The sequence below is a fragment of the Zosterops lateralis genome (genome assembly GCF_965231275.1).
Source record: "Zosterops lateralis genome assembly, chromosome: 5".
Classification (NCBI taxonomy): domain Eukaryota; kingdom Metazoa; phylum Chordata; class Aves; order Passeriformes; family Zosteropidae; genus Zosterops; species Zosterops lateralis.
In genome coordinates this window covers 26,990,147-27,014,386 of record NC_139766.1, presented here as the reverse complement: position 1 = coordinate 27,014,386, position 24,240 = coordinate 26,990,147, and the positions used below count along the sequence as shown (strand labels likewise).

Genomic DNA, 24,240 nt, shown 5'->3' with positions numbered 1-24,240 from the left:
TGCTATACTGTATTTGTGCATGTTTTTGTCAAATAAATCTATTGGGTTTTTTAAACTGCAGTTGACTACTATATGAAAAATTGTTTAATCCTATAAAACAGACTTGTTCTACTGCAGTTAAAATGTACAGCAACATTCGGTTTGTTTTAGATTTCTGCCCTTCTGTGAACTTTCTGTCCAATTTGCCCAGAAAAAAAGATTTCTCAGAAGACAGTCATTTATATATAAAACTTTCTACTCTAATTAGACTTAGGATCATCTGCTCATTGTTTCCTGCACACATGGAGAGACCATCAGCAAATCTACTGAGAATATAAATCTAATTTTGCTTTAGTAGTACAAAATTTGAAGTGACTGCCTAGACCACAAGAATACTGCAAGTTATTGAAAGCAGAAATATAAATAACTGAAAGAACTGGTGCTTTTTCTATTACATTGATTTGCACAATATTTTAGAATATGAAATACTGAAAGTTTAAAAATACTATGTTTCAAATAGGAGTAAATCACCTACATTCTAAAGTTAAAAACACAATGATACACATGAGTCAGATCTACCTGCAGACCTGTCATAATTCAATTAAGAAACAGCACTCTATAACTCTGGTTTTAGTAAGCATAGAAATATTAGGATTGCCAAGGAAAACAAGCAAACCATGTACCTCAATGCAATGAAAAATATTATTTCATGGTTTGGGGTAAAATTAGCACTGTACGAAAGTGCTCAGGGAAAAACAAGCCTTTTCAAGACCAGAAGGGATATGGGGCAACAAAAGTAGCAAGATCAGTACAAATACCTAAACCATGATCTTGAGAAATAATGTCCAGAGACTCACAGCTCCATCCTTAAGTACATTAAAACCTTACTTAAGAACATCAATAGCGATTGAAACTACAGAGGTCTAATTAGAACTGTATGCACTATAAACAGGATGAGGGACAAACACTTCTCATGTTCTTGACATTATATCCTTTGCAACCAAAATGTCACAGTCACAGTAACAATCCCAAAAATGCTATATAACATAGCCATTCCCTAAGAAAAAACAACTCACTCCTTTACAAACTTCATACAATTATGTCTCAAAATCTGAAAACACAACTTAAACTCAAACAAAACTCTTCCTTGTACTCCACTGATTTCATTTCACTTCTTTTCAAGCCACTGTATCATTAAAAACATTGTTAAAGAGCTGAAAAATTCTTAGTTGACAGTAATTGTGTACACAATCTGACACTTTTGGCAAGTATTATATGGCAAATATATGGCAAACATAAAGATAAAATATAAAAATTATATAAATATAACAAAAGGCAAATAAATGGCAAGAATTAAAAAGATTGCATTAATAATTAAATATAATCTCAAAAGTTTCCCTAGTTAATGTTTGCAAATAACTTACCTAAACTGTGGAGCTCCTGTCTTAATATCCCCTATGGTGACTTGAACATCATCTTCGTCATCATCACTATCACTATCACTGTCATCTTCAGCCTCTGCCACCTTCTATAAAAGAAAAAGTCATTGCTTAGATAAAAAGCAATCACTTACCTTCCCAAAAGAAACAAAATCCAGACAAAACTATCCCTTCTAGAAATCTCTGAAAGAAGAAAATTCTACTCTTCCTAGACATTAACACTGAGTAGCATTAACAGTAAATTTAGGAGGTTACAAGTATCTGAAACATCTGGATCAAAATAGAGAAGTATCTTTAATACTAGATTCAGCTTCTCAAACATATCTAAACCTTCTTCACTCTATCTAGCTCATACACACTGGTTCTGTTCTTACCTTGTCATTCAGGAAAGAACTAAAAGATATTCAAGACTAGCTTTTTGCCATCATCAATTATATATTCAGCATAACTCAAGTAAATGTTTTTCCAATTGATGATGAACACTGGAGAAATCTATTTAGTTCCTAACATAAGTAAGCTACATAAAATATTTGAGACATTTCAGCAAACAGACTGAAAAATAAGATACAAGAGCATGCTGCATGATACACCAAGCTTTTTAGACCCCAGACTAGGACTAAACATGTCCCTCCTAAGCAGTAATGATGAATTCAGACCATTTTATTTGTAGATCTGTTTTTCTCCTCCCAATGAACATCACTCTCCTTTTTCTATGCAGAATTCAATAACCATCTATTAACCAGTCAGTTCTTCACAGTTAGTCCTTGATCTTACTATCTTGATTAACTTTGTGTCATCAGAAAACTTGTGATTTCACGACTTAGCTCTTTTTCCAAGTAAATACATTAAACAGCACAGGTTAACCATAAAATCCCATGGAATCCTCCCTGGAGGTCTTTCCTTTACTGTGAAAGCAGAACCTTGACTTCTACCCTGTGTTTTCTATCTATTACAAATCAGCTAAAATCAGTTATCCATGTAGGACTCATTTCTAACTGCATAGTTTTTAAAAATCCTTTGGTGAAGAGTTTCTTCAAAAACTTTGTGGAACTTTTCCAACCAAATCACCTTTATTCACATATTGGAATCCTACAGCAAGAGGCTGAACATATTGAAGCCAAGCTGAGTCTGCCCTGGCAGCCTGTAGTTATCCATGCACAGCTCTGAGTTCTAGCTCTTGTCTACTATACCATCTATTAAGTTTCCTGGTACATAAAATAATCAACAAAAATCATCAGCTCCTTAGAAGATAAGACGTTGGAATGTAGTTCATCCTCACTACACAATATTAATATAATCTCATAATCATGAAGTGTCTGTTCTTGGGGTAGGAAGATGGGGCAAGTCTAGGTAAGTATGGATATTCTGTCAATGACAGCTGAAGACAGTCTTTCAATTCCATACAGCTGAAAAGTGCAAATTCATCTTTCATCAGGCAACCCACACAGATGTCACTAAAAAGGCATCAAACAGGAAATAGAATTTTGTCTGGACAATGTACCTTTTCAACCAAAACCCACTTCACTTATAATCAATGATTTCTTAGTTCCCTCCTCACAGAAATATTCACCTGCTCCTATTCAACCAACTTGAACAACACCCATTTTTCTAAGCTGCTGCTGAACATTCATGGACACCATTCACCGTGAAGTTCTCAATTTTATGGAGATATTTTAATGATAACCTAACAATGCCAGGCTTTATATAGATTTAAAAAAACTAAAGAAATGTAACTACAATAAAACTGAGCCTATAAGGATTTCCAGAAATATGAACACCTTTGATGCATTTTAAGTAGCTTTTCAGTTTAAACAACTGAAACAAGTTTTAAAGTTTTAATAACTTTTCCCCAATTTAAACACGTTGTACTGCCTTTCATAAATAAAGCGTAGAGTTACTGTAAAAAAAGTACTTCACTAAGAGACCAGTCCTTGAAACTTGCACAAATATCTCAATAATGCTTTCTGTATCACTCAAAGTTGTTTCTTGGAAGATATAAGATAAAGTCCCACTGAAGTAAAACAACAGTTTTCTCATAGAACTTCTCATACTTAAATTTTTCCCATTCACATTAACCTGAATCCTTTAACCAACACAGCAACTGTAAATTTAATTTCTTGGTCCTTTCCTTCAGCAACTAACACTGACGTTATCAGACATACTAAACATTGAAGACTACTACAAAACATGAGTCATGTTGCCTCTGAAAGGCATGTGCAATTCATCTCTTGGTTCACACTTTCACATAGTTCTGCAAGATGCTTGTCTATCACATTCAAAAAAAAGAAAAATGATCAGAGGACTTCATTTTCTTGCCACTGAGAAGAACCAGACCATTATTTTGAAAATGATGTCTCTGAGAAAAGAGAGGCGTCTTCAAGTACCATCTTTCTGTCCCCCCAAAAAAATCTGGGAGTACTACTCCTTTATTTTCTGTTATAGCTAAAAAGTGGACTGTAGCTGGAAATTGATTTCCTAATTTAGTAATTTCTACGGTTTCTGCATATCACAAACGTATTTTAGAAAAAAAAAAAAAAGAGGTGGACACTTAGGCCACTTATTCATTAGGACACTTATTCATTTAAATATACCTAGTCAAATTATGAATTCCCAGTAAATCATAGTATCAAAATATATTAAAACAGTATTTCAAAAACATGTTTAAAACTACCGTTTTCACAACGCCATTTTCTGCAGCTTCCTCTTCACTTCCAGGTGGAGGTGGAGCACTTAAACAAAAACAAAGAGGAAAAGATGAAACTAGGTATTTATGCACGTTATTTCACAGGCATCAGCTAATGATCAAAAAAAGCTTTGCTACATCATTCCAGATGAAAAGCCAAAGCTTCAGTTGTCTTGTACATTAATTAAAAAACAAAGTCGACTTACTAAAAAAAAGCTAGATGAATATAACCTTATATTAGCAATCATATTTAGCTATCATAAATCATACTAACTGAACGCTTGTAGAATGGTTGGAAGCAATGAGGCATTACACTTGGACTGTCTTTTGAGATCAAACTGAAACACTTTGTAACATATGAAGGGAGAATAAGTTGTTTGGAGTTTTTCTTCCCCTCCCGATTGACACTTTTCAAAGGCATAATGCAAAAAAACATCTAACATTATTAACTTAACTATGCACTGAGACAGCCAAATGCCAAGCTAGGCACTACTGACCAAAAACTGGACTACACTGTTTCTAAAGATCATTTTGGCCTCTGCGCAAGTAAATTTCCTAAATAACAGTAATAGTGATTAACATACCAGGTCAAGAAAAGGTAACTGAACATAAGGAATCAAATGATATGGAATAGTCTCTAAATAGAGAGCAAATAAGTAACTAGAATTCTTTGTCCTGGAAGAGATGGGATTCAAGATAAATGCAACAGAGGTCTAAAAACTTGCTAAGTGACATGGAAAAAGTGAAAGAAAACAACTCTTTCTATACTATAGAAATAATGGGAATCAAATAATTACACCTAGTAGCTGCTTCACAATAATATCATATGTAGTCATGTGGTGGAGGTCATTATGGTTTTATCATTCTGTGCTTGTTAAAAGTTGACATGAGTTCAAAAGAGCAACCGAGCAAGCTTATGAACAAGCAGTCCACCAAGACCAACTAAATGCAAGACTTCTCACTGAAAAAATGGAAACATCTATAGAAAATAACAATGTATGTTTTCATATAATAATTTTCCCTTTATTTGTTTAAGATATCCTGACAATCAATAATTCCTGTACTTTACCAATTACGAGAATTTCCTTCATTCAGCTTGAGTGACTGATTCCCTTTCCCAATCAGTCCCCATTACTAATCTCCGTGAACTTTGTTAGATTTTCAAGGGAGCATTTCTGTGCTCTCATATAGCTTTTTGTAACTCAACCAGGCTACCCTCAAATACTTCCAAAGCTTTCCTAAGTTTCTTTCAAATGCTGACTAACTGGTAAAAAAAAAAAAAACAACAACCCTGAAAGCCTGAGCAGATGTGACCTGTACATCAAACTACCTGGTAATCTTGCACTGCTTCCCTGTATTCCTGTTTTTGTAACTACACTGCAAATTCTTTGGGAGACAGGATGTTTTTTAGTTGCTAAATTATCTCAAACAAGTTCTGATCCATCATTAAGATCACAAAGCACAATGATTACAAAAATGAATGACCTGTTGGCATTTTGTGAGGGGTCATTGCTGTCCATACAGTTAAACTAACTTTCAGACTTAAGCGATCCAATTTCACAGGTACAGCCATTTCACAGAAAAGCAAAGTCCAAACATACTATCTTAAGGACATTTTCAAACACATCAGAGGGTGTTCAGGTGCTACCAACTTTCAAGGAGCTGGGAAGAAGGATGTAGTGAACAGAGGTTTTGTGCAGCCATGCTACAGGGCCTGCAGTTGCCAGGATACTCACCTAGACTTTTCTTCCTCTGGTCTCTCTGCTTCATTTTCATCTACCATAAGATAAAAGAAACATAATATTTAAAAATAAAATCCCTAGGGTATCAACTGTGATAATCTTGGCACGTAGAATATTAGGCAAGTCTTCAGATTACTATTGAGACAAGTTCCTAACATTTCAATTGTGAAATCAGTCGAGCAGACCCCTGAGTGCTCACAGTGCTCTGCACTGACAGGTCCACCACATGGGCAAGGTTTAGTTTATATTTTTCATTAATATCTGAACGTAAAGATAGTAAAAAAGTTAATACATAAAAGGGTAAGCCTGTTTCAGTCCTTAAACACCGGGAACTCGGGTAGGAGAGCATCAGGGAAAGCTCGGTCTCCCCAGGGATGCCTGTGGGGCAGGGACACCACGCGGGGCTCTCGCCGCTGAGGCCCAGCACGCCTCGGCCTGCACGGCCCGGCCTGAGGGCCCGCGCCCGGCCTGAGACCGGCAAGGAGATGGGGCCGAGCGCGGTCGCCACCGGGGCCCGGGAGGAAGGAGAGAGGGGGCTGCGCAGCCCCGGGGGCGGCGGGACGGGGGGACCTGGTTCGGCGGCCCGGGGAGGCGGCGCACGCCGCGGCCTGCGCACCCCCGCACGCCCCCCCCGCCGCGGCGGCGCCGGGCCGGCCCGCTGGGGAGGCGGGCTGGGCACGGGGGTCGGGGAAGGTCCGTACCGCCATAGAGCCACTCCTCCTCCTCGTCCCCGGCGGCCCCATCGGCGTCCGCCGACAGCCGCTCCGCCTCGCCGGTGGACATGGCCGCCTCCCGCGGGACGCGCGGGCCCTGCCCCGGCAGCGCCTCCCGCCGCCGCGCCGCCCCGCCGCGCCGCCCCCGGGCCCCCCCGCCGCCTCGGGCCGCGGCCAGACGGTGCAAGGGCGGGGGCCGCGAACGCCCAACGCGGCCTCTCGCGGAGGATCCGCCGCCGCCGCCGCCCGGCGCTTCCCCTCCCCCCGCGTGAGTGACACGCACAGGAAGCGGGCCCGGCCCGGCCCCGCGGCGCCCCGGGCACCGGCACTGCCCTCCCCGCCGAGCCGGCCCGCACCGGCACTGCCCTCCCCGGCACTGCCCTCCCCGCCGAGCCGCCCGGCCCCGCACTGCCCTCCCCGGCACTGCCCTCCCCGCCGAGCCCCGGGCACCGGCACTGCCGTCCCCGCCGAGCCGGCCCGGCACCGGCCGTGCGCTGCCGCTCACCGCGCCCGTGCTTTCGCCGCTCTGCCCAGAGCCGCCTTCCCTTCCTCTGGCTGCCTCCTGCTCTCGGGGGTCCTTGTGCTCTCCCGCGTCCCTGGACGCCCGTCCGTGCCCTCAGCAGGGATCACCGGCGGCACGGCGATCTCCTCCAGAACATCTTTGCCCGTCTCCAGAAGCAGGACTTGGCCAGACACATGCACACTCCGGTGCCGTGCATCTCCTGGCGGCCGATGGCAGCTGCCGGGGGAGCAGAACCGCGGGGTAAACACGCCGCTGCTTCTGCTAGTGCTGTCTCTCGGCTCAGGGACTGTCCCAGCTGGACGCAGTATTTTAGGTTTAACAACTCTTCATGGACTTTTTTTTTTTTTTTCCCTCCACAAATTTCCTCATTTTGTTTTTAGGTTCGATAAGACTTTAACACTCACAGTGTGCTGTGAGTGTTCCGAAGGGTTTCTATATTCAAAGTGTTTCTATGAATTTCATTAATTCTGTTTTAAAAGCGGTAGGGAGTAGTGAGCCATTTTTCCTGATGATTTGCACATTTTATATCTGTGAATGCTAAACAACAACTGCAAGATGCATTAGAAATTTTAAGTACCAACAACTGTCCAAACAAGTTTCGACCAGTTGTGTGTACAAATGGAGCTTGTGGTACTTCAGGATGTATGAAACCTAAAACCGACCTGTTTTTTCACAGCAGGTCACTTTGGGAAAAATCAGACTAGAGGACTTGACTGTAACATAAACACAACTCTCAGTGGGGGGAGCTTATTTGAATTGCCTGCAGAGAGAAGCTTTTTTGAAAGTTTCATATAGGGCATGACATTTTATTGGAGTTCACATGAACAACTAACACAATCTTTTTTTTTTTTTTCACCTAAAATTAAATGTCTGAGTATTGTGTACACATAAAGAAGTAAGTGATGTAATTGGGTAGGTTTTCATCTTACTATTTCATTTGTTAAACTAGTTGTGGAGTCAGCAAAGGCATTTTTCACCATTTTGAGTCACTTGTTTCTCATAAGACAAACATGTATATGTAGTAACTCTTTGTAGACATCAGTGTCTGAATTTTCATTCCTGTTTTGTTTACTTAGCCATTTAACACAATTCTGGCTGACATTAAATGACACAGCAGAATTTGAATAGTTTCCTTTGGCTGCAGACATAGAAGAAAGAACGAAAGAAGAAGAAAGAAAACCATGTTTGATAAAAATGCAACAAATAGAAACCAGGAGTAGGCTAAGAACAAAAAATGTCTTAAAATGCTTTGATGCAGATCCTCCAAACAGTTTTCCTTGTACAAACCTTTAAAGAGAAATCACATGGAGCTGGTGGTGATGGAAAAATCCACTTTGAACAGTTGTGGCCTGTAAAAACTGTTTCTTCTAAGGCTTTGAGTGGCTGAAAGGCTGAAGACAGAATGCATCTTTGCAAGCTGCATTGCCATCTTCACTCATGGGTTACACCCCAAAAACCCACAAAAAGATAACAAGTTTATGGGAACCCTTCAGTACAGCTCTTCTTCTGACATGTTGTGTCAGAACAGTAGTTGTCACATTGTGCAAGGGATAAAATAAGCTGTAAAAACTACTTAGATAGTTTTGTTTCATGATTTAACCATTGTGCTTTAAACTGATTAACTTCATTTTGTCTTCTGGCGAGTAATTTTTTTTTCAACACTGGCAAATGCAGAACTAATTGCAATCTATACAGTATTAATAAAGTAATGAACTATTAGCTTTCTTTAAAAAGCATCTGATGTTTTGACAATAATATCTCAAAAAGAAAACAACTTCAACCTTTTAAAAGAGGTCAGCTCCCCCTCCCCCATCCCTCCTGCTTTTTAATGATATTAAAGAACCTCTTTTATATTGCTGGGCAAGCCATAATTTATCTGGATTTTGTCTCTGGCACCCAATCATAAAGCAAAAACTCAGATATACATAATCTCTGAGGTAATTTGGTTTGAGAAGAGGATAATTCTACTTGTTTACAAACTCAGGGGCCCAGTGGTTAACTATCTCCCATCCTTTCTTAGCGTTCATTTTTCAAATCAAAATGGTCAAGAAGAGTATTAACTTATATATTTTTCTAGCATCATGAAGATATATGCTCTAAGGTTTAAATAACAGATTACTGCTAAAACAGCACATAGATTGGGAAGAATGCATCTGAATAGGAATGTCAGTGGAGAACACCGAAAGGAAAGAATCTGATTTAATTACTGGAAATCAAGTGAATTTGGTGTTACTCATGTTTTTCAGTGTTCTGAAACCAGTTGAATCTGTAAGAGACCTAAGAACAGTTGTTAATATAGAGCGTGAACTAATTAAGTATTTTATCTGTTTATAAATGCTGCTAATCCTGCTGCGTCAGAAAAGGTCCCTTCCTCGCTGTCTACCAAGGAGGTTCCCAAGGGAATACTGCCTACAACAGATTGGCAAGCGAGCCATCGCTCTCTGGGGAGAAGAAACAGTCGATGCTTGTTATAGTGTTTTTCTCGTTAGCTTTGAAACTGATTTCGAGATCAAGGCTTTTTAAAGGGGGAAAGGGAATTAAACTAATTTGTCATACATCTCTAACTGTACGGAGAATAGTCGCATTTACTGAGCAAGACTACTCCGCGTTGCCAGCTCATTTAGCGAAGCATTTGTTACCACCAGCACAAGGAGTACACACCGGTAGCGAGGCAGGGGGCCGTGAGGAAAGTCCCGCCCCTCGGGTGCCACACCCTCAAAGCGCCGGGGAGGTGCCGCTGCCGCAGCGGGGCAGGGACACGGCCGCAGCGCCCATTGGGGGCCGCCAGGGCCCCGCCCCGCCCCGCGCGCCCGCAGCCAATCCGCGCCCGACACGTCATCGCACGGCGCCGGCGGCGCGCCCCGCACGTGCGGTGTGTTGTGGCTGTCACCGCCATGGCGGTGCCGGAGGTGCTGCGGCAGCTGAGCCGCCGGGCTTGGGAGCCTGCGCTGGCCCGGGCGCGCCGCGCCGCCGTCCTCATGGACGAACCCTCCGCCGAAGCGCTGCACTGGGCCGGCGGGACGGGCGAGCTGCTGGCGGCCGGGGCGCTGGCTGTCAGTGCGCTGTCCGCCGAGGCGGCGGTGCCGGCGGGGACGGCCTGCGTCGTGTTCGTGGTGAGCGGGACGCTGCGGGGCGGCGCGGCCTCCGCGGTGCGCGGCGTGCTGGAGCGGGGCGCCGTGCGGCGCTGCGTGCTGCTCTGCGCCGACGAGGCGGAGGGCGGCGGGGCGACCGAGTTGGAGGAGATTTTGCTGCGGTGGATGGGCGAAGGCGGTCGCGCCGAGGTGGTGCTGCGGGACTCGCCGCTCCTTGCGCCCGTCTCGGCGGAGCTGTGCCTGCTGCCCGCCCTGGCAGCGCTCCTCCCGCCGCTGTCCGGCCCCGGCGGCCCCGGCCCCGCAGAGGTCGGGCTGGGTGCGCTGCCCGCCGAGCTGCGGGCGGCGGTGCGGGCCTTGGTGGGTGACCTCGACTCTCTCTTCACCGCTCTGGGCCTGCGGGAGGAGAGCTTCGCTGTGGGGGCCCTTAGCAGGGTCGTCGCCACTGAGTTGGCAAGCTACGCCCCAGCCAGAAACAGGAGGAGGACAGCCACCCACAAGGCCTCTGTCATCTTCGTGGACAGGACGTTGGACCTCGCTGGTAAGAAATCCTCAGCTGGTATGGGCTGTCATTCTTAGGGGGCCCATACCCTTCCCACCGGGAGGGTGTTGGATAGTGGGAATCTTGGTGACCTGGCGTTACCAAAAATCCACATTCCACTTTGAACCGTGCTCCTCCCATTGGTATATAGCTCCAGTTCTGGGTCCTGGGTGGGATTGCTCTTGAGATCTGGTCTGCTACAATACACTTGTTCAGTGACTACCAGGCAGTCATGGTAGAACTGTGGGCTTTTTCTGTAGCTTGGAGAAACATGGCTTCAGAGCGATAGTTACTGTAAGTTCCACTTCATCCTGCTCCCGTAGGAAAACTTGGTGTTCCAGCATTCTGCTGGTGGTACCTAATGTCCTCCTTTCTGTTCCAAACTAGCTATTACCATGTGGGATGTGTATACTGTAATCTTTTGTCCCAGTGTCCTTTTCATGTTTCCCAGATGCCACTGCTCTCAAGCATCCAGATCATCCATTATTCAAGTTATCCAGTTGTTTGGAAAAATACCTTACAGGCTGCTTCCACACTTGCAAATGCTATGCCAATTCCCTGGTGCCAGGGCATCCTTTCATGCAGAAATAGCTCAAATAGTTTGGTTAAGTGGTTGTCCCTGGTGGTCAGTTCCCCCAAAGTCATACTTAACCACCGAATGAACTGGTGCTGCTTTCCAAATTAGAAGAAAAGTTGGCATAACCAGGCTGGTTACTCTCCTGATCCTCTTGGTTCATGTTTAGCATGATCTTACAGAATAAGCAGTGTGTGGTTCCGTTCCACAGGCTAGTGGTTTGAAGAGTAATCATTGTATTAAGCCACCAGGTGTGCAAACAGCTCTTCATCTGGCAGCACTGGGAGTATGTTTAACCCCATGCCCATAGTGGTTACTTGCACACCCTTGTATCCCAGTGGATCATAGAAATGAGGAATAAAGCAGAAGACTGTGCTGGAAATCCAAAGGTTTGTTTCTAGCACTTCCATTTTGCAAACTTTAACTATGCCTGTGTGCCACCTTGAGGTGTGAAGGAGATGATCTGCATGTTTGAGACTCAGCTTTATGGATTTTTGTGAAATATCCAGTATATCTACTCATCACTCTTATCTTTATATTTGTCTAAGCAGATACACACCTGTATGTAACCCTTAGCCATATCTATATGTCTAAAAGTGTTTCTGTACATATGTGTATTGATATAGGAATGACTGCATTTGCTATCCCTCTCATACATAACTCTTGCTGGCATGCACAGAGTGTGGGCCTGGTTCTGTTTGTAGTCAATAATTCAGGTCATAATTTTTTGCCACCACATGTCATGTAGCAAGTACTTGACACATTGTTGCATGTTGCACCCTGAACCTCAACTGTTTCTGAATTCTCTTCTGTATTGTTTTTCCTCCCATAATTTTGCCATTGTGTATCCTTGAGCTGCTGTAGGGTTCATAGCTGTCAACAATGTGCTAAAGAGCAGCTATGGATCCAGGCACTTAATGCTGTGCTGAGGTTGGGAAGATTGATCAGAAGACTGCAGGAAAGTGGACCTGGATAAGGAACTTTAAAATTAAATTGTGAGTGGTGTTGGTTTGGGTTGGGAATGGAGAAAGAACTTATTTATGCACTCAGATAATGAGAAGAAATAAAAACAAGAAAAAGAACCAGATGTAGGATGACAGGGAGCCTGACAAGGAGACTCTTGAGGAGGTATGAAGAGAGATTGTTGGTACCAGCTTAAACCTGGGAAGTGAAGTGTGGAATCTTGTGCTTCAGTAGGAGAATGTTTTTTGGAGATAACATCAGGGCTGTAGTGAGCAGCACTGGAAGGAAACATCAAAGCTCACAAAGTAAGGATGAGAAATTACAGGATTTGTTTTTTTTAAGATTCTAGTCTCAGTATCCATAAATGACGTTAAGATCTCTGCATGCAACAATTCTTTTGTTACCAACAAATGCCTTCAGAATTGATTGGTAATTTCATTGAATTATTCCAATGCTTTGGATGTGATATTTGTGCTACCAAATACAATGCAAACCGAAGGAAGAAAAATCTAGTGCATTTCAGAGGCAAAGCTCTTTATGAACCTGAATATAGTGCCACACAATGAGATTTGTTTCATTGATTTGCTAAAAACTACAGTAAAAAATACCCAGGGGAAGCAGGGGAGTGTAGTTAGTGAGTTCCTGGCTGCTCTTAAAGAATTGGTTGGTTGACTTGGCAAATTGGGTCAGCTAGAACTTGTATCAAATGTCACCTATTTCAGTTTGTAAGTTGTAACGTAAAGAAAAAGTGAAATTAGAACAGCATGATACATAAGAGTTCTTGTATCTTGAAAGCTAGATGTTAGCCTGGCATGAGAACGCCTATTTTGCAGTGGTCAGATAACTTGTCACACGAACACTCAATCTGTCTGTACTTTGGCAGTGTTCAAAACCATCACCTGTGCCTTGAACACTGGGGCTCATGAGAAGCTGCTGAGCAGTCTGTTGACTGTCCTCAGAAGTGGTGAGTAGAGAGGATCAAAACTAGTCCTATGCACCCTTCTGAAGTCAGTCCAGTTTGAGAGTCCCTGTGATTTCCTGTCCTAATCTTGTGAAGTTTAACAATCTTTTCAGGCTTGGTTGATTTAAGCAGTTGATCAGGGTGACAGTGACTTTTAAAACCTCCAGTAGATGTTTTGTGATTGATTTGATGAGGCATGGCAAAAGCCAGTAGCACTAGTGGACCAGTGGAAACCTCCAAGAAGTAACGGTTGTGGGAAAGAGACAGAGATGGCAGTGGCTGTCCATGGAAGCAGCTCTAGTACTCTGAGCATTCCCCCTATGCTGAGAAGAAAGGCAGGATGTTAATAATTGATGTGGGTTTATTTGCATTTGGGGTGTTTCTAGTTTAGCCAAGTGTCTTGTCTAACTAAATGTTGCTGGCACGCAGCATGTGTGGAGAGACAAATGTTGCTTCCAGTACATGGAGTGAAGGTTCAGAAGATTACCAGTAGTTTTCCCTGTGCAACTTTGCAAGTGTTGCAGTGTGCCTTACTGATCTAGTAAGAAGAATGTAAGGATTTTGGAGAGCAAGAGAACTTAGGGAGTCACAAAGACAACCCAGCTCATTCCATCTGTGCTTCACTGGTCTTAACTCTGTCTGGGAATGGTAGAAAAGAAAGCTGCTGTCATGCTGTAATTGTTGCAGTCTTCAGTGAAACAAATGGATAATAAACCAGCTGAGTGGTCAGATGACCACACAGCAGCACCACCCCATGCTGGACACATGTGCCTTCTTTGCTTTCTGTGGATTGCCAGCGCAGACCTGGACTTCACTTTTCACTTCCTTTTTCATCCTTGCTTCTCTTTTCAACTTCTTTTGCAATACAGAATAGTGGATAAACCATGGAAAACCATGGCTTGCAGCCTGGATACCTGGCTGCTGTAGAATTGCTAGAGACAGTCTTGTGCTACTGCTATCCAAAAGCACTTAATAATTTGACCTCAGCAATGTACTCGGTGTAAGGGCTTTGTTTGGATTTATGGAGCATGTGAAGCTAATTCAGCTGCTGAAACAGGTCTTCTCTGTCTTTGGAAATGATGAAAAGACAAGAGCAGATAGCTGCCATACAGACAGATAGATGGATGGGACCATAGCCTGAGAGAACTTTTTTCTGCCTCTCAGTGGTGCTTCAAAAGTTCCCATTTTTCTGTGATTAAAGTTAGGACAACAAAACTAAGCTCAGCACTGCTGTTCAGCCCTGTGTTGATGGCTGAACCATAGCTTAAGTGGCAGACTACAAATACCTCTCCTAATACCTTTAGTTCCTGACCTAAAGGCAATAAAGTTTCTGGTCCATCTCTCTTGACTTTATCTGTATTGTGTATCATATTTTTCTGCTTTGACTTGGCTCACAGCCCCAGTGTTTTTCAAATTGGTTGTAGAGCCTGTGTTGGGAGTTCATGAATGGAAAGAAAAGCATGTGTGTTTGAAATCAGGAAAATTGAAGAAAACATGCCAGCTGGAGTTCAGAGTTTCTTTTGGAATATAGTCAAAATGATACTTAATACTTTGTAACCTGCGTTGGTTTAGGTATTTAATTTTTGTTTCACCTGAGCTGCCCTCAGTTCGTATAAAAGTGATGATCTTGATTTTGGCATGCCATTGGTAATTGTTTATTTTAATGTTAGGCTGGCCTGTCTGGGTAGCTATTTATGCAACTTGTATATAGTCCTTTTAAGCACAGCCCTATTAGTTTATGTAGAAAAGTATAATATGTGTGTGAGTGTATATAAAAATATTTGCTTGCTTTTTTCAATAACCATTGCAAATATTATTTAACAACTTCCTTCAGCAAAGAAAAATGTTTTTCACATCTAAGTGCACAATCTGAATATATAGTAGCTGTAAAACTAAGTCTAATTTGTGCTTTTAAAATTAATCTTTCTTAAATTATGTGCTTTTAACTTTACACATTCTAGAAATGAATTTTACTTTTGTAGAAAAATATTTTTGAGAAGCTAAATGTGGTTTTGATGTTAGGAGTACCAATATCCTTCCCAAAACATGTGGTTGTTTTCTTTCTAATTCCTTGTGTTTGTTTTTCTAGTTACGCACCTGATAGTTTTGGGTGTCTCTTTTCCTCAGGAGCTGTTGGTCATCATGGTGACAATCTTGCAGAGAAGATTCTTTCTGTGCTTCCTAAACTTCCCGGCCACAAGACCGATGTGATGGTTAACATGGTGGAAGTTACGACACTGAAGACTACAGATGAAGCTTGCAGTATTATAGCACCTGGCTGCTTAGCACAACCAAAGTAAACATTCTTTTCTTCTTTATTTTCTTTTTATTTTTTTTATCTGTATTTGTTATCTGTCTGTGAAAAAATGAGCAGAGAATAAGTCTTAAAAAAAACTAAACAAAAGAAAACAGACAAGCTTACACCAAAACCCCATATGGTCATAATTCTGCCCGAATGTAATAGTTCTATATGTATACATTAAGTGAGTAGGCCAGATAAGACTTCCAAAAATGGGAGAATCTCAAGAATCTTTTAGATTTGGGTTGTTTAAATTGCTATAGGTTACTGTAGCAGAAAACAGTACAGATTAACACCAAGAATTCTCCTTGTGATGTTTCTTTTTCTGCCAAGTAATAGGTCATACAAACAGATAGGTCTCAATGGTGACTTCCTTTTCCCATAAGCCTCTTTTTATAAAGTTAGCTGGATGCTGAAATTTTGCTAGAGTACCTGTTAATTTAAGGTTTTATCCCTGGTTTTTTGATCTTTCACTTTCTGAATTTAGTTGTCCAAACCAAAACTTTCTTGCAGCTTCTGTTACTATGCAAGAACAAGGAAACATACCAGGTGCTGGTTTCACTCCACAAGAAAAATTTTTCTCAGCAGTGCTCTAGAAATTAATACAGTGCAAAGGAGATTAAAAGTTCTGTCTCTTTTACTATAATACTTTCCTCATATATTAGAAAATTATTTTTCTAGATGGACTATTTAATATAGTTTCTATTCTTGTCTTTTGACTTGTGATTTTACACCTGAACTGTATCCTTTCTCTTCCCTTCCCCCAACAAAGATTTCACTGATTTCCACTGTTAGCAACATATGGTCTTTATTTTCTCAGAGCCTCCAGATCCTTTGTCACCTTCCGTCTCTCACACGTGCTGTAACTGGGTCCAGCTTCTAGGTTTTGTGTTGCATACCTCTCTTCTTCCATAGAATTTGGAGAGGAAACACTTCCTCACAGAGGTGGACTCAGTTGTAACTTGCTGCCAGGGTGACCAGCTTAAATAAAATTTGTTCTGGTTTGTTTCTTGCTCTCTGCTCTCCCGCTGATTCCTGAAGTAGAAGTGAGATGTCTTTAAAGATCTGTCTACACAGCAAAATGAAGAGGTCATTGTCCATAGTAGAACTTTGTGGCAGCTTTTTGTGCTAACTTTGAGTAGCTACCAGAAATGAAGAAAATTCTTTCAGCGTGGACTAGGAAAAAACAATAGATATTTACTGCCCTGAGACTGTTGACCTGTGCTACCACTCTGTTGTTTCTCACATTATTGACATTGAGGACACTAAAGGTAGTGGTATGCCTTCCCATGGCTAAATTATGACTTCAGTCATGTATTCATATTTTTAGTAACAGCTGACAGAGTTGTAGTATGTTCTAAGGTGGCTAGTAGTATATATATACATCAAGGTTTGTTTGCCTACTTGCTGGCTAATGGGAAGCTGCTCTCTTAACTGTAGTTAGTCTTAACATATTTTGCAATCTCATATAGACACAGCTGGTTAAAGAACAGCAGGACTTGGCTACAAGGTGCAAGTGTGGAAAAGTTGGATGACAGCAGCTGATACCTGGTACCAGTGGTGCCATTAACACACTGGTCTGTAACAGCTTCTCCAAAATACCCTCCCACTGCAAACTCATGGCAGAGAATGTTATACTGGAAAATTTTAGGAACAGATCAGGGAAATATTTTAAGCAGTCTTAATCTTGCCTTGTAGCACAGGAGAGAGACAAGATAACTTCTGAAAATCTCTCTTGTTATCACAGTTCACAACTGAAGAAGAGTTGTGGGCCTTGAAAGTCTCCACACTCCAAGTGATGCTGTGATGTTCAACCTGTTTTTCACTTCTCCAATTATATAATGATCAGGAATCATTATATAGTTTAAAATAGGCACTTCCAAACTAGCTTAAGACAGCTGATGAAGAGTACTTGAAACCATAACAGTGGCTGAATGTGTGGCTGAAGGTGGTAGTTTCCATTCTGTTCAGCTGGACTATTTTCAGTGTTGGCTTACAAATGCTAACATTAATAATCTTTGCTGGTGTAAAATGGTTGTTTTTCTGAAGCACTGAAATGGATTAAAGATTCCCACCAGTATGTTTCTGTGTCAATTCCATAAGAAATTCCTTGGGACGCTCTCAATTCCTCATCAGCTTGGTTGTTGCCTTTGGTAGCTGGCTCAGAAGTGTTTCTTATAATTGAAAACTTAAGTCTTCATTTTGTATTTGTAAATGATGCATGGCAAGGAGCTTCTAAATTTTCTGTTTACTCTGGTGAGTGAAAGTGCCAGTCCTTTCCCCAGAGACAGGACCAGCGACTTCAGTTACAGCCAAATGAAATGTGTGGGGGCTCTTTCACATGAAGTTTTGTGATCAGACTGTGGCATTTCAGACTCACATATTCAGAATATTTTTTCAATGTTTTCATTGTTTTCTCTCAAGTAACATTCGAGCATGTGGTAGTGAGGGGGGAGAGGGAGTCTGGTCTTTGCATACAGCTTGCTATATTTAACTGCTCTTATGGCATGCCACTCCAGCAGAAACATCTGGGCTCAGTTACAGAGTTAGCAAACAGAATTAATGAATAATTTATGGTTGGTGTGGTGAAATAAAGCAGGGTTCTTTTCTCAAATCTAAGGAAATAATGGGCTTCTTTAAAGATTTAGATGAAAATGTAAATGCCATATGCTGATCGAGTTACTGTACTTTGAAGGTGCTCTCTGTGAGGAAGGGAATTTCTTTCAAAAAAACCCCAAACTATTCTACAGTTCTTGATATTTTTTTTTTTTTTTTAGTTGTCTTAGCCTCAAAAATCTCCCAGAGTAATTGTTTTCCCTACTGTAGTCACTGACATGTTGCTGTTTTCCAGTGTGGATGATTATAGAGTTATGCTCTTTCAGAATTGTGTCGAAATATTTTATTCATTTTTATATACAGATGGATGTACATAACAGAATGGAAACAGTTAATAGGTATCTAGCTAAAGACTTCCACTCTTAATCAGAACTGCTGATGTCTGATTCAGAAAAGTAGTAGCCATCCTGTCCTTTCAAACAAATGATGCATAATAGATGTGAAATTGTAGTGAAAGCTTAGTGGTAGGAGTGATTTGAAAAAACTGATGACAGTTCTCTTGCTGGTCTTTGCATTTTGATAACCTATACAATGTTTTTGGAGGAATTCTTCCAAGTTTCAGCTTCTGATTTTAAGCATGTATGTAGTGGCTTGCAGGTGTTGTCTGTCTGGATAAATGTCGAGCTCTGTGTTTGTGAGCAACCATCCTGTACCTTTGATAACATTTTGGCCACATTGTTTCTAAAAGCACTCATCTTGTGTTTTTAAGATTTTTTTTTTAGCATGTTGAACATCTTGCTGTCAGTAATTATGATGGAGGTTTTTTATTTTTATTCAAAATTTATTTTGATGGAGGTTTATCTTTTCCACCTCTTGTGAGCTGGGAGCTGAGGTGCATGAAGCTCCTGTGGCTCCCTAAAACCCCAAATGAGGGTTCAGATGCCCAAATCCTTTGGTCACAGACTTGTGAGAAGTAAAGATTTATATGACACTGTGGGCAACTGAAGGAATATCTATGTTTACTCTTTTTCAATATGCTTTTTTATTAGCCAGGAACACTTTTGATATGCTCTTCTATTTTGCCAAATAGACTGAATATTTTGTTTGCTTATACACATTTCAACAACTCACTGAATAGAGGTTTCTGGCCTGTTTTTCCACTCTTGCTTCCTTTCTCCAATGTTGGAAGTTTGCTGGCTTCTTAGAATTCAGTACAGTATTAAAAATCTTTTAAAAACTCCGGATTTTTATTTAAAATATGTATGTATTTAATGCAATCTACAAAGAGCCATTGGACTCTTAAAACAACCATTTTTCCATTAAGATGAAATAATGTAATACGGTTTAATGTAACACAGTTCATGTTTGGGCTGCTGTGCCTAAAGCAATTCAGTAAGCAATATAGCTGAGCTGTCTTGGCACTTTTGACAGAGCAGGTGGAGCCACTAAATCATCTGTATTTGCATTGGGGGGAGAAATAACAAGTTGAGGATGAAGTGACCATGTTGATGGGTGTGATGCAGAAAGCATTTTTATGCAGACCAGATGTTTGAATCACAGCACCCATAAACATCTTTCTTTAGGTCTTGTGTAAGGAGCAGAAAGGTAGGTATGCTGGGCAAGTGGGTTAAGATTAGGACATTCCTGGAGATGGAATGATACAATTTTAATGTCTCCTGTTAGTGGCAGTTGAAAATACATACTTTTCCCAATCATTCTTAGTTCTGAAGTTGTTATTCACTTTTTGGACTGATCAGTACTTTTTAAAAATGCTACAATTTGGATTGAGAAGAAAGCCCTGCTCCAGCTGCATCTTTGCATTTGGGTGTGATGTGATGATTCAATGCTCCTCTGGTACTGGTGGGACTTGGACAACCTCAAATGTAAAAGAAGGCCATGAGGTGAGGGGTCTAGTATTCCAGTCCTGGTTCTGCTTTCAGCTTGCAGTGTGATGTCAGGCAGATCACTTCATTCCTTTCTGCCTCTGGTTCCTCTTGTAGTCCTTGTCCAAGGAACTTGTTTTCTAAATCAGTAAAACAGGGGGTTTCTTAGGATACAAGTTTGCATACTGAAGGCAGAAAAACCTAGGGATCCTGATCTCTGGGGGTAAAAGTAACAATGCAGGTGAGTACAAGGGGAGTTAAGGTGTCAGGACTATTGAACACAGGATCTCCATTTGTACTTGCTTTGGTACTGTGTTCTTCCCACTCCTACTTAGAGTGCTTTGTTACCCTGGGGAGGCGAGACAGTTTTAAGTTGTTTTCACTTGGCGCCCTTTCCTGGAAACTGATGGAACAGCAGTTCCGGTGATCTCTGTGTAACACACACTACACTATTATTTGAACAATCACATGTATGATGTCAGTTTCAAAAGATTTTTTTTTTGTGTGTGTGTGTATATGGCAAAGAAAAGGGCAACAGGAATTAAAACTGAAGAGGAGATTAAAATTTCCATTTTATTCTCTTGGAGGTTTTTTTGATTGTTTTTTTTAATCAGGGAACAAACATCTTGGTGTTTTGGTGATATTGGTGTTTTTGGGGTTTTTTTTAATAGTATGGTTCTTGGATCTTTTTGGTATTTTTAGTCTTTAAAAAAATATTTCCTTTACATCGGCTGTAGATATTAATTAGGAAAAACCCCACAACTTCTTTTTGCATGTGTACATTTTTAGAAGCTTATAATGAGAAGGTACTTTGGGATAATGTTATTCTTGAATGAGCTGGAAATTTATGGCATAAATTAGAATAATTTTCCTTCCTGGAATGTTCATATTAAAGAGGAAACATTACTATTGCAGTAAGAAAATCCAGATGTCATGACTATATTGCTTCATATCCACTGCGAGTCTGACAGTGGAGGAAGGGTAACCCAAAACAAAGGATGGCAAGGCTCTTTTAGATGAGGAGAGAGACAGCCTCGTCTCTCTTTGTGCTAAAAATTGCTTTTGGATCTGTCTCGGTATGTTGGTGGTGGCTCAGCAACAGCAGGGTGCTCCCTGCCCGTCCCTGTTGCTGGGGTGTTCTTCCAGCTTTTCTGCTGCTGGACACTTCCCCCTGGTGGAAGCTGCTCGTTCCTGCTCTCCTGGGACCTGGCTTGTCTGCTGCGGTGCTCTGCTCCTAAAGATTGTTTGAAACCTGAACTCAACACCCCCAAGACAAAGAAAAAAAAAAAAAAAAAAAAAAAAAAAACCAAAAAAAAAACCCACAACCCAAAAGAAGCCACCATCTCTGGTACAGCTGTTTTTCATCTGCCTTTCTGAACAAGGTGTGTAGCACTTTGGGGAGAGAAGAAAGTTTTAACTGCAGAATTTATGAAAAGCAGCCATCCCATTGCATTAAATAAAATTCTGAAACTTTCTTTCACCAATGACAGGTGAAATTACAGCCTGGCCCTGTGCTTCCAGGACTCCTGTTGTGCCACTAAGGTCCATTTTCAGGGAGGTGAATTGTGCTTTAGAGGGTTTTTATGTTGGTACCTTTTGCTTTTTCAGTAATCCAGCCAGGAGATGCTTCACAGAATGGTGGATTGGGCAGTAGGAAAGCCGCAAACACAGCAGTCCCATGCTCCTGAACTGGCACCCTTCATGATCACCACTTTATTGTACTCATGCAGGCTTAGAGCACAGTCCTGAAATAAGGCCTATTTAGAATTTCCCTCATTGTTTGAAGTTTCTCAGGGTATCTTCTTGTTGGAAATAAGAGCCCTGCTGGGTCAGCTTCTGGGGTTTGTCAGTCAAGACAAGCTTTCCAGGAGATGCTTTCTGCTCAGTTTCAAACCAGCCTGAATCAAATGAACATAATTGACTGTTGTCACAGGATGAGATGAACAAGCTGATAAGATTTATTATATTTTACAAAAAATGTGTATATTTGCCCGGATCCTTTCAACATGGGCCCTCCTTGAAATGGAAAAAATGAAAGGGTGAGAGGGCTGTGCTGAGAGTGAAAAATTCTGGAAAGAGGTCAAGACCTCTAGTTTGCCTGTGCTATGTAATATCCAGCGTTGCTAGAAGACCTTGCTGCCACTCTGCAAAACCCCAGTTTGCTGCAGTAGTGAGTCTGTTGAGGTAAGCAGCAGAGGAATTTCACGAGGGTTCTTTGTCTGACTGTCCTCCTGCCTAATAAGTGCCACATTTTAGTCTGTTATAACAGGGCTCAAAAACCTTAGAAGTTGTCTTCTAGATAAGAGAAAGTTTGAAACTTATTTTCCTTGAGATAAAGAATGAATTGAGCTGACAGGCTCTTGGCATCAGATGGGTGGCTCTTCCTTATCTATGCCTCTCAGCCCGCAAAAAAGGACTTCTGGGGACTGTGGGAAGCTGGACTGCTCAAGACTTCATTCTTGTACTTTGAGAACCTCTAACTGCTCTCTTTGTCCTGGCTGCCCAGGCTTAGTAATGAAAGTGTTCAGACAGAATTCAGACTATTTTTCCTGGGCCCTCTGACACTATCATAGCAGTCCTCAGAGTACAAGGATCAAGAGGTTTGAGATGCCCTTACCTGTAGAATCAGTTTGGTGAAAATGGCAAAATCAGACCCCTTCACGCTTAAATTTTTGAAGATATATTTTTAGTTCTGAAGAAGAAAGACTCCCTATATTTTTTTATTCTCCATATTTTCTCTCTCTCTATTCAAGTTCTGCCATTAAGTCCCAAGCTTTTGACTTTACTTTGTCCATGGAAAGACACATTCAAATCTTACCCTGAAATTGTCCAGCCATCAACACGTCTCAGTACTTACATCTTCACCTGGTTATCAGAGCAAGGTAGCTTAATGCCTACAAGGAAATTGAGTGAGTACAACTCCTCAGATAGTTTATCTTCTAGCTGTTCCCTTGTTACCCTTGTGCTCTGTTCTGCAAACTCATTCTTTGCAAGATATAAAGAAGGACAAATGTCTTTCTGATGACCTATCAGAAAGAGTAACTATTGTCTGCATTCAGAACAGAAAGGGAAGATCTTTATGTTGCTTAGAGGCAACGGGTTTTTGTCTCTCTGTAGCATTTCTTTTAACACTGACATCACTTTTTGTTCCCTTAATGTTTTTGTTTGTGAATTTTGTGAGGTTTTTTTCCTCTGTGTAAGTTTGCAAAGTGCTTTTCTCTTGGTGTGGCCACAGAGCATTCTCCTGCAGATGTATTCAGAGTTTAAGAGTAGCACAAAGACTGTGTCTGTTCAAGTAGACTTTATGATTTTCTAAAGTGAGCTCTGATCTTTCTTGTGTTATAGTACGCTCTCCCAGAGACTGTTGCTTTGGCTGATGTTGTGAGATTTCTGAGACTAGCTCTTACTCTGCTTGGCCATCTGCCTTCAGGTTTGCCTCCTGAATGACCTCAACAGCGAGGTTTTAAAATGCAGCGATATGAGTTGGCCTTATTACATACTGCAGAATTACTCATTTGCTGTTCAGCCATAGTGCCTGAACAAGAGTGACTGAGTGACCCGGAGGGGTGTTTTCATTTATCATTCTTATGCTGTAAAGTAAGCCTGCTGTATCTTACAACAGAGAGAAATGTGCTGTAATAGACTGATGAGAAAAACAAATGACAGCTGCTCATTTGGATGACGAAGTAATGTTTGGGAAGGAAACATTATTATCTGTTGGCAACAAGTCTGATTGCAAGTTTTGACTATATGATTTGGGTTATTTCATGATTCCAGAATTAATATGAACCAGGAATCAAAGTTTACACAGGCTTAAATTTATGTGAGGTGACCTATTTACCTGTCAGAACTTGAAGATGCTTTTACTTTGAAAAGTAGAGGGAATCTTGCACAGAGAAATACTCTTGTTTTTATACAGATAAATACATACACAACTATTGTTTTTAACTTAATTGAGCCAAAACTCCAACATTATTTTCTGCTATTTAGCATGGCTAAATAATATTTAGCATGTCTTCTGTTAATTAGATGGTTGATCTTTAGAATCCAATTCATGATGCCTAGGTCTAGTGTTCACTTGTGTGTGTGTGTGTGTGTGTGTACTTTTTCCTGAGGTGTACTTTTCCTGAGGATGCTGAAATAGGTATTGCTACTTTATATCACAATTTCAAAAGAAGTTGTGAGTATTGACCAAGCCAAGCCAGTTCTTCTGCCCTGATGAACTGCAACCTCCAAGCTATCCTTCTACAGGTTCTGGGTGACTCCGTTCTTAGTTTCCATACATTGTGAGTATA

At 41.3% G+C, this 24,240-nt stretch overlaps 2 protein-coding genes across 3 annotated transcripts in view; one reads left to right on the top strand and one right to left on the bottom strand.

The window, feature by feature from the left end:
- FIP1L1 (factor interacting with PAPOLA and CPSF1) overlaps window positions 1–6,644 on the bottom strand; it is a 38,117-nt gene extending 31,473 nt beyond the window's left edge. For both annotated transcript variants that reach the window (XM_083860947.1, XM_083860948.1), the window contains exons 1-4: window positions 6,545–6,644; window positions 5,838–5,877; window positions 4,090–4,147; window positions 1,404–1,507 (exon numbers count right to left, since the gene is read on the bottom strand). In XM_083860947.1, the coding sequence (XP_083717073.1) occupies window positions 1,404–1,507; window positions 4,090–4,147; window positions 5,838–5,877; window positions 6,545–6,626 (284 nt within the window). In that variant the 5' untranslated portion in view covers window positions 6,627–6,644. The remainder of the gene's footprint in view (window positions 1–1,403; window positions 1,508–4,089; window positions 4,148–5,837; window positions 5,878–6,544) is intronic.
- Window positions 6,645–9,973: 3,329 nt separating this feature from the next.
- The window catches only part of SCFD2 (sec1 family domain containing 2), a gene marked incomplete at its 5' end in the record, with an annotated part of 195,842 nt that continues 181,575 nt past the window's right edge, over window positions 9,974–24,240 (top strand). The window contains 2 exons of the mRNA XM_083860859.1: window positions 9,974–10,709; window positions 15,335–15,503. Coding sequence (XP_083716985.1) covers window positions 9,974–10,709; window positions 15,335–15,503 — 905 coding nt within the window. The remainder of the gene's footprint in view (window positions 10,710–15,334; window positions 15,504–24,240) is intronic.